Consider the following 16351-nt stretch of genomic DNA (forward strand, 5'->3'; position numbering starts at 1 on the left):
CAGAGGCAACTTCCATTCTTTCTGTGTATTTGGTCAAGAGCAAGACCATCGGTGACACTGAGTAAAGAAAGGAAAGGTTGTCTCAAATCTACAATGAATAACGGTACAATGTCTACAAGAATTCATCGTCACATAATATGAATGACAGAGAAATCAGGAAGAGAGGAATAAAAATTCAAAGACATTCTTTATTCCTTTTAAACAATTTCTGAGCTCCCTAGATGAAGGCTTCACACCTGCAACTCGACCTGCTCCTTCTGCTCCTCCGCCTGGCTCAGGAGGAAGCCTTCAGCCAGGGCCACCACCTGGGAGCTGGTCTCTGCTCCACACGCCCCCACCCAGCTTTCCATCTCCAGTGGCAAAAGAGTCAGGAGCTGCTCCAGAACCACCAGATCCAGCATCTGGGCTTTGGTGTGCTTTTCTGGTCTCAGACATCACCTACAAAAGTTGTGGAACCAGCTGCAAAGTCCTTGGGGACCTTCAGCCTCCTGGTATTGGAGGCTCCTGAAGTTGCAGGGCTGAACTTGTGAACAGATGATGGCTTCGTCCTCCAGGATCTTCTGCCCAGTTCTTACCCCGATGTCCCCACAGCTTCCATCCTGAACAGCAGAAGGGCCTTTTTCAGTTGTCTCACTTGCTAAAAGCTGTGTCTCCATCCTGTCTCTGCCTCTAGAGTAATCCCAAGGAATGTTTTAGATCTCGAAATGCCTTTTCATTCAGAGGATGGTTTCTGTTACTCAGGAGTGACTTCAGCGAGCCATTCAGTCCAGTTTAGCTGAGATACTTTGGCTATATGTGAAGACATACAAATGGCTTCCACTTTGTATATCTGAGATGGAAAATAAATTTCAAGAATTAGAAAATATGGATTTAACCACTGAACCACACTCATCCCATGGAAGGAAGTATTTTTCAGAGCTGGTATACGGGTTGAAGTTGCTTTGAGATGAATTGTGTGTGTGTGTGTGTGTTTCTGTGTGTGTTTCTGTGTGTGTTGAACTTTAGAATATTTTCAATTTTTACTTGCAAGGGCAGGCTTTATTTTTAAAACCTAGATCTACGTAGTAGACAAAATAGTGGAAACCTTTTGGGAAAAGTGTACAGTATTTTTGAGGTGTGATAGCTAATAATACCACTTTTTTGGAGTAGTGCCATAATATTATATATCAATGGAAAGTTAATTTAATCAAGAATGTAATGCAATGACTTTTATGAAGGATTTGCTATTAGAATAGCAGTTATAAAGAAGAAAAGTGAAACATGTAGAAAAAGCAAGATATACAAAAATTATCACCATAGGAAAAACAAGATATCCTTAGTTAGGTAATCTTTAGTGTGAATTATGCCCTTACATCATCTTCCCAAGGAATGAACCAAGTGTTTCAATTCTGCAACTGTTATAATATGAAACCATGATTGAATGATTGCTTCTATTAACTGGGTTTTATTGCTGTCTATATTTGGCTATAATTTTGCATAGAATACAGATAATTAAACAAATTTTGTTGATTACATTCTTGATTAAATTATCTTTTCATTGATATATTATGGTACTACTCCAAAAAAAGCAGTGTCATTAATCATCAAACCTCAAAAATACCTTTCCCCAAAGGTTTCCACAATTTTGGCCACTACTGTACATTTATGTACATTTAACCTGCCAAACATCAAACAGGTGAACAAACCATGAAAGATCGGTTCACATCCAATCAAACGCCAGGAAACCACACTGGCTAAGGATGCCCCCTTTCCCTTCTTTGGAGATCTGAATTTTCCTCTGACACGCAGGCATGTTCACACAACCTGCTTAGAGCCCAACCGGGTCACCCAAGCACAGAGTACCAGGGGCCAGGAAGGAGACCGCTGGAGAGGCCCGCGAGTTTCTCTCCCCCTCCTCTGGAGGCACGGCGGACTGCGGAGAATGGGGCCCCGTCGGTGCCTCCTCCGGCCCCGGTGCGAATCTTGCCTCCTCCTCGCCCGCCTTCTCTCCTCTCCTGCTGACTCTCACCCTCCGCCAGACTCTCCTGCAGCCTCTCTGCCTCCTGCGGAGCTCCAGGAGTTAAAGGGAGAGAGTCTCAAAACTGGCGATTGTTCTTTTTACCTCACAACTTTTTTTTTTACCTCAAGAGGGGAAAATAGCTTTTCCTCTGTGACATGAGAAAAAGTGGAATTGCAAAATGAAGTCAAATAGTAACAAATGAATATAAATATCAAGTCTGTGAGGGGATAAATGAACAAAAATCTATTTAAGAGCTGAGCAGGAGATTTACCTCATAGGGAAACGAATAGAAAACTAAAGGCCTCTGTAAAATTTAAGGCAACTAGAAGCATCTGATATTCCCTTGGCCAAGAGTGCCCACTGGTGGCTGTTGTGTGCCATGCAGTTGCCAATGCAAGATCTGAAAAATTATGGACGGAGGTTTACAACACTGTATAGATGCACTAATTAAAATCATCGCAAAGAAAAAGAAATAAAAGTAGTAGCTGTCTGATGAAGTTTTACAAATAGTTGAGGAAAGGAAAGCAAAATGCAAAAGGGAAAGTTACATCAACTGAATGCAGGTTTTCAGAAAATAGCAAGGAGAGATAAGGCCTTAAGTGTACAATGCAAAGAAATAAGAGGAAAAGGGTAAAATGAGAAATACTAGTGATTTCAAGGAGATATCAAAGGAGTGTTTTGTGCAAAGATGGGCACAATAAAGGATAAAAATGATAGATAACTAACAGGAGAATAAATTAAGAAGAAGTGGCAAGAATACACAGAATAACTATACAAGAAAGATCTTAATGCCTCTGAAAACTACTATGTTATGATCACTGACCTTGAGCTAGACATCTTGGACATAGTAAAAGCAGAAACATCACTTTGCTGACAAAAGTGTGTATAGTCAAAGCTATGGTTTTCCCAGTAGTAATATGTACATAAGGCTGTGAGAATTAGACCATAAGGAAGGCTGAGCACTGAAGTACACAATTGAGCACACGATTGATGCTTTCTAATTGTGTTGGAGAAGATTCTTGAGAAAACCTTGGACCGCAAGGAGATCAAATCAGTCAATCTTAAAGAATATCAACCCTGTCTGCTCTTTGGAAGGATAGGTACTGAAGCTAAAGCTCAGATAGTTTGGTCACCAGATGAAAGAGGGCCCAGGAGAAAGGTCCTGATGTTGAGAAAGATTGAAGAGAAAAGAGGAAGGGGATGGCGGAGGATGACATGGTTAGATAATGTCATCAATGCAGTAGGCATGAGTTTGAATGGACTCCAGAAGACAGTAGAGGATGGGGGATCATCACATGCTGTGGTCCATGGGGTTGTGGGGGCAGACACAAGTTATTGACAAACAACAAACAAAGAGAGAACATGGAAGAATACTCTACACCAGTGTTACTCCCTAAAGAAAAAGGAGAATACAAATCTAATAAATTAATCCCCCTCCCACTTAGTTGATCTGGAGATTCAACCACTGTTTCAGTTCTACCATAAAGACCAGGAAGCTTCATTTTATGTTCCCCTGTGAGGAGACAGAATTTTAAAATATATAATTAACAAATAAGAAGATATTTTACTGAAAGCACAGGGAAGGGAAAGCAGCTGGGGAATGAGAGGACCTTCGATTAGCTCCTGAGATGATCTGGTTGGGATATTCCTGAGAGAGACTCCTGAAAAATATCTGAGGGGAATTTGATGGATTCCTCCTTCTGTCAGTCTCTGCGATGTCTGCCACAAAGGACTTGAAACAGAAAGGAGAAAAGAAGCACAATTAACAGATATCACAAAACCTGGATTCTTGTTCTCCAAACGTAACTTCATAACCCCCAATGTCCATCAGTGATGCTGAGTAAGAAAGGAATGGTTGCCACAAATCTACAATGAATAATGGGACGACGATTGGTGGGACATCTCCACATATTATGAATGATGGAGAAATCAGGAAGGGAGAGGTGAGGAAATCAAACATATTCTTTATTCCTTTCAAATTCCTTCTGGACTCCACAAACCAAATTCGCTCATGTCCAACTCGACCTGTTCCTTCTGCTCCTCGCCTGGCTCAGGGGGAAGCCTTCGGCCAGGGTCACCACCTGGGAGCTGGTCGCTGCTCCACATTCCCGCACCCAGCTCTCCAGAACCACCAGGTCCAGCATCTGGGCTTTGGTGTGCTTTTCTGGTATCAGCCATCGCCTACAAAAGTTGTGGAGCTTGCTGCAAAGTCCTTGGGGACCTTCAGCCTCCTGATATTGGAGGCTCCTGAAGTTGCAGGGCTGAACTTGGGGACAGATGATGGTTTCCTCCTCCAGGCTCTTCTGCCCAGTTCTGCCCACAACTCTGGAGCTTCGCTTCCCCCCTGCATGGAAAGGGCAGCTGCATAGGATCCGGTGCTAAAACCGGAGGAATGCTAGCCACGGTTCTCTCCTTCCTCTGCCTCTCTTTGCAAATGAAGCGCTGCAAAACTTTCTGCCAGCCTCTTACCCTTTTCTGCGGAGTTCCAAGATTTAAGGCGAGCGAGTGCGGCGCGCTAGAGAGTCAAAATTCAGTGATATCATCTCCATCGCAGCTTCCTCTGGAAAGGCAGGCGTGACTTTTGCCCTCCAGTGGACCATTGGGGAAGCGCCCAGTTGTTCCCTTTTCTTGACAGAGGGTGTCCCCTGGTGGATTCTGAGCAGAATGCCAGGAGACCTGCAAGAGCGGGAAAGAGGAGCATGTCTTGGGGATGGGAAACAGAATATTTAAAATATTTAGAATGACAGAGTTGGAAGGGACCTTGGAGGTCTTCTAATTCAACCCATTGCTTAGGCAGGAAATCTTCTATATTTAGAAGAGCCAGGGTGACGCAGTGGTTAGGGTGCAGTACTGCAGGCCACTTCAGCTGACTGTTATCTGCAGTTCAGCGGTTCTAATCTCACCGGCTCAAGGTTGACTCAGCCTTCCATCCTTCCGAGGTGGGTGAAATGAGGACCCAGACTGTGGGGGCGATATGCTGACTTTGTAAACCGCTTAGAAAGGGCTGAAAGCCCTATGAAGCGGTATATAAGTCTAACTGCTATTGCTATTTCAGACAAATGGTTATCTAATCTCTTCTTAGAAGCTTGTAGTGTTGGAGCATTTACAACTTCTGGAGGCAAGTTGTTCCACTGATTAGTTGTTCTAACTGTCAGGAAATTTCTCCTTAGTTCTAGGTTGCTTCTCTCCTTGATTAGTATCCCCCCCCTCAACTGCTTCTTGTTCTGCCCTCAGGTGCTTTGGCTCCTTTGGATCCAGATCCTTTAGGCAGTCAATCTGGAAAAGAGCACTTCAGAGTTCAAGGATCCTATGTCAGCCCAACAGCGGAAGCCTGCATCTGTGCCCTGAAGCAAGGGAAGTGACCGATGACAATACATTCAAGATTTCTGCTGGGTAGCCAGTCTCTTGGGAAAGTGGTCTGAACACTTGCTGGTCTACCACTCCCACGAAGGACTGAATAAGGAGCTATATCAGAACTGCCTGCAAGCTGCAGGTATGGTACCACATAGCTACTAAAGTAGAGATCAACCTAGTGGAATTCCACAAGCACAGGATACCAGAGGGTTGGTCCCGGCCTTCAGCTGAGCAAAGTTAGGAAGAGGAAAGGGTGTGCACTCCCAACTAAAGGGGGAGACCCCACCAGAGCATGGGTGGTTGCTTTCACTGCAGGAAAGAGGAGCATAAAGCAGTCAAGCGGTCAGTACCATGACCAACGACCATCCTCCCCCCCAGATCCAGTCAAATAAAAAGAGGACTCCACCAAAGACAAGAGAGAGAACTCACATGGGACAACAAGTCATAGAGTTCACCCCTCCATTCAGTAAGAAGGAAACTCTTGACTCCTGCCAAGATGGGACCAATCCTGTATGACAGCGAGAACAAGACAACTTGATGGTAAGTGGCACCTGACAAGGTTCAGACAAATGAACCCAACCAATTCAGCACTCCGAGACTTTCAACTTTCTCAAATAACTTTTATTGAGTACATCATTTTGACATGGATGAAAATAAAACCAGGTCTAACGATTTCCTGTGCTTTCAGTATAACTAAAGGATAGACAATTCACTCCCTTATTGTCGCAGGTCACAGTGTCCAATTAGGTGTTCTGGTGTCTCACTGGTGTCTCCCGTAATCTTTGGCCACCACCTGTTCAGATTACCTTGCTTCCCATGAACTATTGTTGTTGTCTATTGTTGAGCTTTCCTGGTTCCTGTTATTTAACTGGTTTCTTTCGTGTCTTTCTACTGCCTTTTGAACTGCAGACTTCTCCATTCTATCTCCAGCATTGATCACTTGGAACAGTTCACAGGAATCTTGATTCTCCTGCGCATTATTACCTTCAGAGGAAAAAAATGGCTAGTGAAAAACATCAAAGTGTAGGAAGTCATATGAATTTTTGTGACATTCCAACATATTTGACGTTTGCATGCTTATGATGACATGGTATAGAAATTACAATTTCTATATTCATAAGCTAGAGAAACTTTGGAAATATCTAGAAAATCTCTCTTTCTCTACAATTAATCATACATATTCAAATCTCATCCAGACTTAGTTCTCACTTAAGCAATAGTCCAAGGAGGTAGTAGGAGATAGCCTAACATTTATTAGAGTCAGTTCATTTCAGCAGAGATCTGTAAGAGCTAAAACAATTTTGAAACAAATCCTTTTTTTTCTATTCAAACTACCTTCTCTTTGCTATTCATTTTCTCTTGCCAAAATCATATAGCCGCAAAGAAAAAACTCAGGAATACTTCTATTCACTCTCAACCAATGACGTGCAGTGGTGAGGCATTGATGTTATCACAATCAGATTTACAAACATTAAAATCCTACAAATTATCTTATCCAATATTTGATTGGCAGCAGTTAAAGGGTTATGTTTAAGGTCTCATATCAGCATTCTTTACACATACTGTAGCATACAAAAAAGCACATTTAATTGAAAAAAAGGAAGTTATTATGGGTCTTACCATTACTTATAAATGAAGTCTATCCGCCGCTCCTTCTGAACAAAAGCATCTATGACTTGCTGGTAGAATTTTTCCTTATCTTCTTTTAATTTTAAAAGTCTCTCTGTCTCAATGGCGATCACGGCCAGGGAACAATGTTGTCCTTGATTAGTCTTGTTCCGACTGTATGTTTTTAGTCTCTTCAGTGCTGAGAATGACCGCTCCACCGATACTGTCATAGCTGGAACAGTGAGCACAAGCTGGAGCAACTTTGTGGCCTGAGGAACAGTCTGAATGAGATCTTTCTGGGCCAAAAAGCTAAGAAGTTGTGCAGGAGATTTACATGTATCCCTGATCACTGGTGAGCTGTATAGACCAACGAGATCCGCCTTCAGTTTTACAAAGTCAAAAAATCTGGCATATTTTGAAAGGCTCTGCAGTTTCGTGTCATCAAAACGTCGGGACATTTCACTAAATTTTGCGCAATCCACCAAACCAAGGAAAGTCAACTCACCAAAATGATCAAACCTAGCCTGCATTTGATGGCTTATGTTCTCCAAAATGTTACAAAACATTTGTTTTTGTTCAGATATAACTGACTCTCTACATCCAGTCCCTGTCAGGCCAAGTGAGCTGCATTTCTTCTCAAATCGGTCATATAAACTGTTGAACTCGAGTTTCATGTGTTCAAGAGCTGTAAAGGTGTCGCGGATACATGCAAGACAATATTCGATGTCCATCACTTGGTTTTGCAGTACTCTAAAAAGTGTGTCCGTTTCATTGAAAATGTCCTCGTATGCCATAAGGAGAAAACATGTTGACGGTTTTGACAGCCACTGATCATATCCTACTGCCATCATTAGTGTGTCATTGTCCCAGTTGTCAGGATTTTCTAGAATGACATGAAATAACGTGCGTAGATCATTTTGGTGCATGCTTATTGTCTGCACCAGCCTAGAGGTAGAATTCCATCTTGTGGGCGCTGCTCTGGGTAAACGGCGCTTAACAACATCATCCAGCGAGTGAGTGCGCTTTGCGGACTTCCTGAAAAATGACGCTAGCCCCTCAGCTGTTTTAAAAAATGTGCGACACTCTGGCATGCACTTTGCTGAATGCAAAAGCACCAAGTTCAGCTTATGTGCATAACAGTGTGTGAACATGGCTTCAGGCACTTTTTCTTTTATTTTAGCTTGCACGCCATTAAGTTCTGATGCCATTACAGCGGCCCCATCATAGGTCTGAGCTACAAGCTTTCCAACACAGTCATACTTCTCCAACACTCTCAGGATATACTCAGCAATTGCGGGAGCCCGTATGTCCTCACTCAAATCATCAAATCCCAAAAACGCCTCCTTCACCTCACCTTTGGCATCAGCCATAGCCACATATCGTAGTATGACAGAAATCCGAGCTTGGTTTGTGACATCTGTGGTCTCGTCTACTTCTACAGCAACAAATGGAGTTGCACTGATCTCTTTTTTAATGTCATTTCTAATGACATCACTGACTGCTTCAATTAAATCATTCTGTATTCTGTTTGACAAGTCGGAAAATACAGTGGATGTTTTCAAATGTTTAGCTAGCCTGTCATCTTTCTCAGCAAAAGCATGTAAGAGTTCAATAAAGTTTCCACGATTGGTAGAGTCTGTACTTTCATCATTTCCATGAAATGCCAGCTGTTGTTTGGCGAGGAAGCAGGTGACATCGATGAGATCTTTTAAAATCTCTCGGTTTTCCTTTACCTTAGCATTGTGGATGTTGATGTTGAGTCTGCGTTGTTCATCTAAAGCTATGTCTATCCTGGGCACGCTGAACGTTTTTAGCGAGATCTGACTATGTATGTGGGTGGTCGACTGCTCATGTTTGATGAGGCTTCTTTGCAAATTCTTCAGGTCACAATATCCCATCTGAGTCCAGACATTGCCGCAAGTTGAGAAAAGAAGGCAGGGAAAGCAGAAAAGGCGGTTTCTTACTGAACATCCACACAGCCAGCCTTTTCGTGTGTACCACTCCGTTTGGAAACAGCGGGTAATCTGTCTATTCCTCTGAAGCAGGCCCTTTAGCTCCGGCGTTGGTCTTCCTTTAATTATTACCTCCTTCTTTGATTGATAGTCCAGTTTAGAAAACTTTTTTAGTTTAGAAATGTAATCCTCCATTTCTGAGTGAAAAAGATAGGGAAGAAAAAATGAATGACTGCACTTGACTTTTTAACTCTCATACAGAATCACCAAGAGTTTAGTTTCTGGCATTGTCTGCATGGATGGAGATCCATATGGATCTTCAAAAATTCAGTACTTTCCCTGGTGGAATCACAAGGCGACTGCAGGTAACACAAAGATTCCACAATTGTGCCGGCATTACCCAAGATGTGGAGGAAGAGAAACATTTTACATTTACAAAATATAACAAAGACATTTCAGTACTTCAAAAGCATACAGGTAGTCCTCAACTTACAACTGTTCATTTAGTGACTATTCAAAGTTACACCACTGAAAAAATGACTTAAGACAGTTTTTCACTTATGACCATTGCAGCATCCCCATGGTCACATGATCAAAATTCAGATGCTTGGTGACTGGTTCATATTTATGATGGTTGCAGGGTCCTGGAGTCACGTGATCACTTTGTGCGACCATCTGACACTTTGCAACCTTCTGACAGTAGACAAGCAAAGTCAATGGAGGAAGCCAGATTCACTTAACAACCGTGTTAGTAATTTAACACCTGCAGTGATTCACTTAACAACTGCAACAAGAAAAGTCGTAGAGTGGGGCAAAATTCACTTAACTGTCTTACTGTGCAAAATAAAATTTTAGGTTCATTTGTGGTCATAGGTTCAGGACTACCTGCCTCCTATTGAAACACGACAAATGATCATCATGAAGGGAGGACTGTGACATCTTTGATCTCTTTGCAATTGCATAGAAAATGGCGACAATTAATATTCTACTTCAGTTCTACTTGGAAATGAACAGCTATCAGTAATAAAGTTTAGCAGGGAATGGCATACGCTATTGAAAACGTCCCCTACAACCCTGGGTAGAAGTTTTGGAATGTATTTAAGGCAAGTTAAATATTAATAATTAATTTAATATATGTTGCCTGCACTGGATGTTTGCATAAGCCATTGAATAGGGAACATTTCTAACAGACATATTTATGTTAACCTGCAAAAGTTGCTTCAGGTGAAGTTTTCTGCATATTTAATTCGGAATGGAGGAAGGAGGAGGAGAGATGAAAGGCAAGGGGGGAGGAGGAATTCCTACTCTTTCCCCCAATGTAACCCTCAGCAGCAGTATGCTTAAAGTTAAAGCCCTCAATGGCAGGTAGGGGTGGGTAGAAATTAGAAAACAATGAACAATAAATATGTTCCTCCTGGAGCTTGAGTGTTACCAAAGGAACCTCAGGTGGTTCCTCAGGTGGTTATCTGTTACCAAAGGAACCTCAGGTGGTTAAAAGGGAATAAGTGTGACCTTAGCTCAGGAGAAATGACTGGATTCTATTATTAGCCCACCTCGGATAATAAAAAGTGCTATTGCCAATTTGCATCCATGCTCCAGCAGACCGGGGGGGAGGGCGGGGCAACTTCCAACAAAAGGCAGCAACCGGAGAAAAGCAGCGAGGGGCGAGGAAGCTTGTCGGGGAGAGCCACGTGCTCTTTTCGCCTTAGATTCCTCTCCTCTCCTCGTGCACCTTTCCTCCTGGGCTCTCTCCCGGAAACTTCACCAGCTGCTTCTTTTGCCATGACGTTTCCTGGCATGGCAAAAGACTTTTTTTCCCTTCGCCTTCCAGCCCACCAAGAAGCGCCCGATCTGCGCCGCAGCCGCCAATTGATCATTTGCAGCTTGGACCGGATCACGGGGGAAAGCTCGCAAGGGAAAGCACTTTCGGTGGCAGAGCTCAGGCATTCTCTCCTCTCCCCCGACACCCCACTGACTAAAGCACTTTCTTTCGCCCGCCTGAGCCTAAAGTACTTTCTTTCGCCCGCGGCAGAGCTTAGGCGGGTGAAAGAAAGTGGGGTGTTGGAGGAGAGGACACCCCAGTGACTAAAGCACTTTCTTTCGCCCGTGGCAGAGCTCAGCGCTTTAAGCTCAGGCGGGCGAAAGAAATTGCTTTAGTCAGTGAAGGACTTTCTTTCGCCCACTTGAGCTCTGCCGCGAGCACAAGCGGGCGAAAGAAAGTGCTTTAGTCAGTGGGGTGTCGCGGGAGAGGAAAGAATGCCTGAGCATTCTCTCCTCTCCCACAACACCCCACTGACTAAAGCACTTTCTTTCGCCTGCCTGAGCTCTGCCGCGAGGGGACCTATTTCCATGAGAAAGAGTGAATGTCCAGTTGTAATCTTTTCCATTGTCTGTGAATATATTACCTTCTCCATTAGTTTGGTATGGATAGTTTCCATTTGCATCTAATTGGTCTTTGATTTGCTTCACACTTTCCCCAAAATATTCCTTTATTTTCCCTTGTTGGACCACAAAGTCTTGCACTGGAGCATCAATGGAAGAGGAGCTTTCCTGATTCCAATTGTCAGGCTGGTTTTTCTCACATCTTTCTACTTCTATTCCAACTGCAGATGTCTCCATTCTCTCTTCACCAGTTATCCCTTGTAATGGTTCATAGGAATCTTTATTCTCCTGCCCATCATCGCCTTGAAAAAAATGGAAAAATGAAAATGACATCAAAGTTATGGTAAGGATCAAACTATAGGAAGTACTATGAATTTCCCTCTAAATTCTGGTCAAATTCCAATATGTTACATGTTTGCACGCTTACAGTGGCATGGCACAGAAATGAAAATTTCTAAATAATATTTAACACAGCACAGTACTTAAGCAAAATGGTTCAATTGAGATCTACATATGTGGGACTGATTGGAGTAAATTGCAGGGGTGACAATAATATATAATTTTATCATATTTTATCTCTATCTTAATTATTGTATTCTATTCCAATTTCATTTTAAATCATATTTTATTCCAATTCCATTTTAAATTGCTTTTATCAAATTTTAGTAATAATTTGTTTCTGGAACTTTGCCCTTCAATATGGCGCAAGAGGAAACCAAGAGTTCTTCTATTAAGTCTCAAAAACATGTTTGCAATTGGAAAATGGCACTATTTAGCCCAGAGAGGGCAAAAAATTTGGACTCGGCATGTCAAACGTTTAAAAGACGCTTAACTTAGCTGGCATCACACACAGACATGAAACAAAAGATAAACAATTCTCTATCTTTCCCCCATCCAGACCACCATGAACAGTGGCCCTTAGCAGTAGAGCCAAGACTGGCCTTGGGTAGGTTTCTGGGAATCAACCAGAGCTCTAAGACCACCGCTTCCACTCAAACAGGCTGCCTTGCATTTTTCTACAAGGTGCACAACCTTGGGGAACCGCACGATTGCCCCGCAGCGCAACTGATGGCATCTGACTACAGAATGACTTCCTAAGCAATCTGACTGCAGGGTAGCAAATCCTTACCAAGAGCGGCAACGTTCCTATGATTTTCCCGCATGACTTCCCAATACAGCGCTTTTTGGTCAGGATCCAGCTGAGACCACTCCTCCTCTGAGAAATACACAGCGACTTCCTCATAGGACACGGACCCTTCCTGAATATGGGGAAAAGGAACAGAACAAGACTAGGACAATTTGCAAGATCTGCTCCATCATTCACAAATTCCCAAGTCAAAGATATGCATTAACTTACATGGCTGTGTTTGGTAGGATTCTGAGGTTAGCTGAAAAAATTTATGAAGCCAAAAACCTTTGCCTGAAGAAATATTTTAGCCATGTTTGTCAACTTCATTTATTCTTCAGGACTTTCAGTGCCATCCAGTGATATTAACCCACTGCATATTGATTGATCCGTCATCTATCTTTTAGCTGTTTCCCTACCATTTCTTCTTTCTTGTTCTACCCTCAGGTGCTTTGGAGAATAGTTTGACTTCCTCTACTTTGTGCCAACCCCTGAGATATTGGAACACTGCTATCCTAGTCCTTTTTTCTATTAAACTAGACATATCCAGTTCTGCAACCGTTCTTCATGTTTTAGCCTCCAGTCCCCTAATCATCTTTGTTGCTCTTCTCAGCTCTCTTTTTAGAGTCTCCACATCTTTTCTACATCGTGTTGACCAAAACTGAATGCAGTATTCCAAGTGTGGCCGTACCAAGGCATTATTAAGTGGAATTAACCATGCCATCTTGATTCTATCCCTCTGTTTACATAGCCTAGATCTGTGTTGGCTTTTTTGGCAGCTGCTGCACACTGCTGGCTCAGTATTCCAAGTGTGGTCTTACCAAGGAATTATAATATTGGCTGGGAAAGGCCCCATAGGAGGTGATATGTGGGTGTGTCCAAACAATCATAGTGTCATCCTTCTCAAGTGTTCCTGCTCCTTTTAAAGAGGCCCTGCTAGGCCCTCTACTCAAGAAGTAATTGCTAGATCCCACCATGAGCACCTTGAAGGATGGATCCTCTAAACCAGTGGTTTTCCACCTTCCCAATGCCGCAAATTTAATACAATTTCTCATGTTGTGGTGACGCCCAACCATAAAATTTGTGTCTCGGTTCCTAAGACCATCGAAAATATGTGTTTTCGATGGTCTTAGGCAACCCCTGTGAAAGGGTCGTTCGACCCCCAAAGTGGTCCCGACCCACAGTTTGAGAACAACTGCTCTAAACCTTTTCAGTCTGGTTTTAGGCCCAGATATGAGACTGAAACCGTATTGATTGCAGTCATGGATGATCTCCGGCAAGAGTAGGATGAAGGTGGTGAATCCATCCCTGCTTTTCTCACCCTCTGAGCACTGTTCAATACCACTGGGCATGCTTTTGGGCCAACATATGGAACTGAGGGTGGGTAGGACAGTTTTGTGCTGATTTCCCTTCTTCCTCCAAGGCCATTCCTAATCGATGTCTTTAGGAAGATTATGGCTCCTATGGTATGGGATGGAGAGAACATCAAGCCCCTCAGGGCTTGATGCTCTCTCCACTTGTTTTTACATGAAACTGCTGGGAAAATCATCCATCAACACGGGACAAGGTATCACCCATACGCTGACAATACCCAGCTATATACAGTGGGGCAAAAAAGTATTTAGTCAGCCACCAATTGTGCAAGTTCTCCCACTTAATTTGCAAAAAAATTCTTTCCAAATCAGACAATGTGATCGTCTGGATTTGTTTTCTCATTTCGTCTCTCATAGTTGAGGTCTACCTATGATGTCAATTACAGGCCTCTCTCATCTTTTTAAGTGGGAGAACTTACACAATTGCTGGCTGACTAAATACTTTTTCGCCCCACTGTATCTCCATGCTGCTGAAGCGAGTGAGGCATTGGACATCCTCTTGTTGTGCCTGGAGGCTGTTGGGGGTTTGGATGGGGAACAACAGACTTCAACAAAACCCGGGTAAGATAGAGTGTGCCCCTCTGCATCATCTCTAGTCCTAGATGGGGTTGGTGTGATTTTCCTTTTTCAGCCATTGCCTAGAAAATGCATAGAGTTGACTGGGCTGAATTTCTGAATGGATGGTGGTTTCCTCCTTCAGGATCTCCTGCCCAGTTCTTGCCCAGATCTCCCCACAGCTTCCATCCTGAACAGCAGAAGGGTCTTTTTCAGTTGCCTCACTTGCTAAAAGTTGTGTCTCCATTCTGTCTCTGTCTCCAGAGTAACTCCAAGAAATGTTTTAGATCTCAAAAAGCCTTTTCATCCAGAGGATGGTTTCTGTTCCCACAGGAGTGACTTCAGTTCACTTTAGCGGAGATACTTTGACTGTATGTGAAGACATACAAATGGCTTCCACTTCGTGTATCTGTGATGGAAAAGAACATATATTTCAAGAATTAGAAAATATGGATTTAACCACTGAACAATAACACCCATCCGATGGAAGGAAGTATTTTTCAGAGCTGGCATAGGGGTTGCTTTGCAATGAATCGTGTGAGTGTGTTAAACTGGAGTATTTTATATTTTTACTTACAAGAAAGGCCTTCCTTTTTAAAAACTGAAACACTTCAGTTCATGTCAAATGAAATGCCAGGAAATCACCCCAACTCTGTTAATCTGTTATCTGACCCTGGTTGAGGATGCTCCCTTTCCCTTCTTCAGAGTGGCCTTTGGAGAGCCCAGTCTCCCTCTGACAGCTGGCAGGTTCACACAATCTTGCCTCGTTGGACTTCCCTCCTGCTGGGCCTCCGCAAGGCCGACCATCCTCTCCTCCCTCCACAACTCGTGCTCTTCCGCGGAAACGGGGCGGGAAGGGACTCCCGGATCCCCGCGGCATTCCTGGGTGTCCCCGGTCCCTTTCCTGCTCCTCCGAAGCTCCGCTTCCCCCTGCATGGAGAGGGCGGCTGGAGAGCATGGGACCGAGGGTTGAAGCCGAAGGGGGGTCGGCCGCGGGTCTCTCTCCCCCTCCTCCGCCTCCCTTTGCACGGGAAAAGCAACCCCCCTCACCCGGGGTACGTCGGGATCTCCCCCCGCCAGACTCTCCCGCAGCCTCCCCGCCACAAAGGTTAAGACGAGCGATTGCGTCCTCCTAGAGCGGCAAGAGTTTGTGATGCCACGCCTCCTTTGGAAAGCCAGCTATGACGTTCGCCCTACAGTCGACCAATCGGAAAGCGCCTGACGTTTACCCTCCTTTTGCGGAGAACGCTCCCTGGAGGATTCTGCGCAACGTGACAGGGACCCTGCAAGGGCGGGAAGAAGCGCACCTTGAGGGGAGGCTTAGGGCAGGGATGATGGGCATGAGAGTAGCAGCAAAAGGACTTCTCAGTGACTGTCAGAGAGAAGCAGCGGCGCCTCCGTGAGGGAGGGAAATTTTTCCTGTCAGAAAAATAGATATTTCTATAGGTTTTTAGTTCTCTAGTTCAATATACACAGCTGCTCTTTTCCAATTCTCACTTCTGGGGGCCCAGGAATAACTGAAAAGACCAGATGGCAGTTTCTGACAAAGGAAATAATGCTGAAGAAAAAAGAAATATGGAAGGAAAACCAGTTCCAAATTAAAGAAAAACTCAAGCTGGTGGATGTTTTTTTACCTCACAACTTTTTTTTACCTTACGAGGGGAAAATAGCTTTTTCCTCTGTGACATGAGAAAAAGTGGAATTGCAAAATGAAGTCAAATAGTAACAAATGAACATAAATATCAAGTCTGTGAGGGGGAAAATGAACAAAAATCTATTCAAGAGCTGAGCAGGGGATTTACCTCATAGGGAAACAAATAGAAAACTAAAGGCCTCTGTAGAATTTAAGGCAACCAGAAGCATCTGATATTCCCTTGGCCAAGAGTGCCCCCTGGTGGATGTTGTGTGCAATGCAGTTGCCAATGCAGCAAAGTCAAGCTAGTCGTCTTTTGATGTTTTGACCAGGAATGTGCAGTCAGGGGAGGCAGAGCCTCACCACTGT

At 43.6% G+C, this 16351-nt stretch overlaps 1 protein-coding gene across 2 annotated transcripts; it reads right to left on the reverse strand.

Annotated features, from left to right (window-relative positions):
* Positions 1 to 5958: 5958 nt before the first annotated feature.
* LOC148047287 (zinc finger MYM-type protein 1-like) lies at positions 5959 to 15494 on the reverse strand. 2 transcript variants are annotated; one of them, XM_087711418.1, is made up of 6 exons: positions 15400 to 15494; positions 14575 to 14758; positions 12425 to 12554; positions 11319 to 11597; positions 6974 to 9110; positions 5959 to 6337 (listed from the first exon to the last, which is right to left on the reverse strand). In XM_087711418.1, the coding sequence occupies exons 3-5, from the start codon at positions 12456 to 12458 to the stop codon at positions 6976 to 6978; spliced, it is 2448 nt and encodes an 815-aa protein (XP_087567544.1). In that variant the 5' UTR covers positions 12459 to 12554; positions 14575 to 14758; positions 15400 to 15494; the 3' UTR covers positions 5959 to 6337; positions 6974 to 6975. The 2 variants fall into 2 exon arrangements, with proteins under 2 accessions (XP_087567544.1, XP_087567545.1); XM_087711419.1 differs by lacking the exon at positions 15400 to 15494 and adding an exon at positions 14927 to 15349.
* Between the last annotated feature and the right edge of the window lie 857 nt (positions 15495 to 16351).

This window comes from Thamnophis sirtalis, unplaced genomic scaffold (genome assembly GCF_051295495.1).
Source record: "Thamnophis sirtalis isolate CommonGarterSnake01/CBP01778 unplaced genomic scaffold, rThaSir2_p1.2 scaffold_3, whole genome shotgun sequence".
In the NCBI taxonomy this organism is placed as follows: domain Eukaryota; kingdom Metazoa; phylum Chordata; class Lepidosauria; order Squamata; family Natricidae; genus Thamnophis; species Thamnophis sirtalis.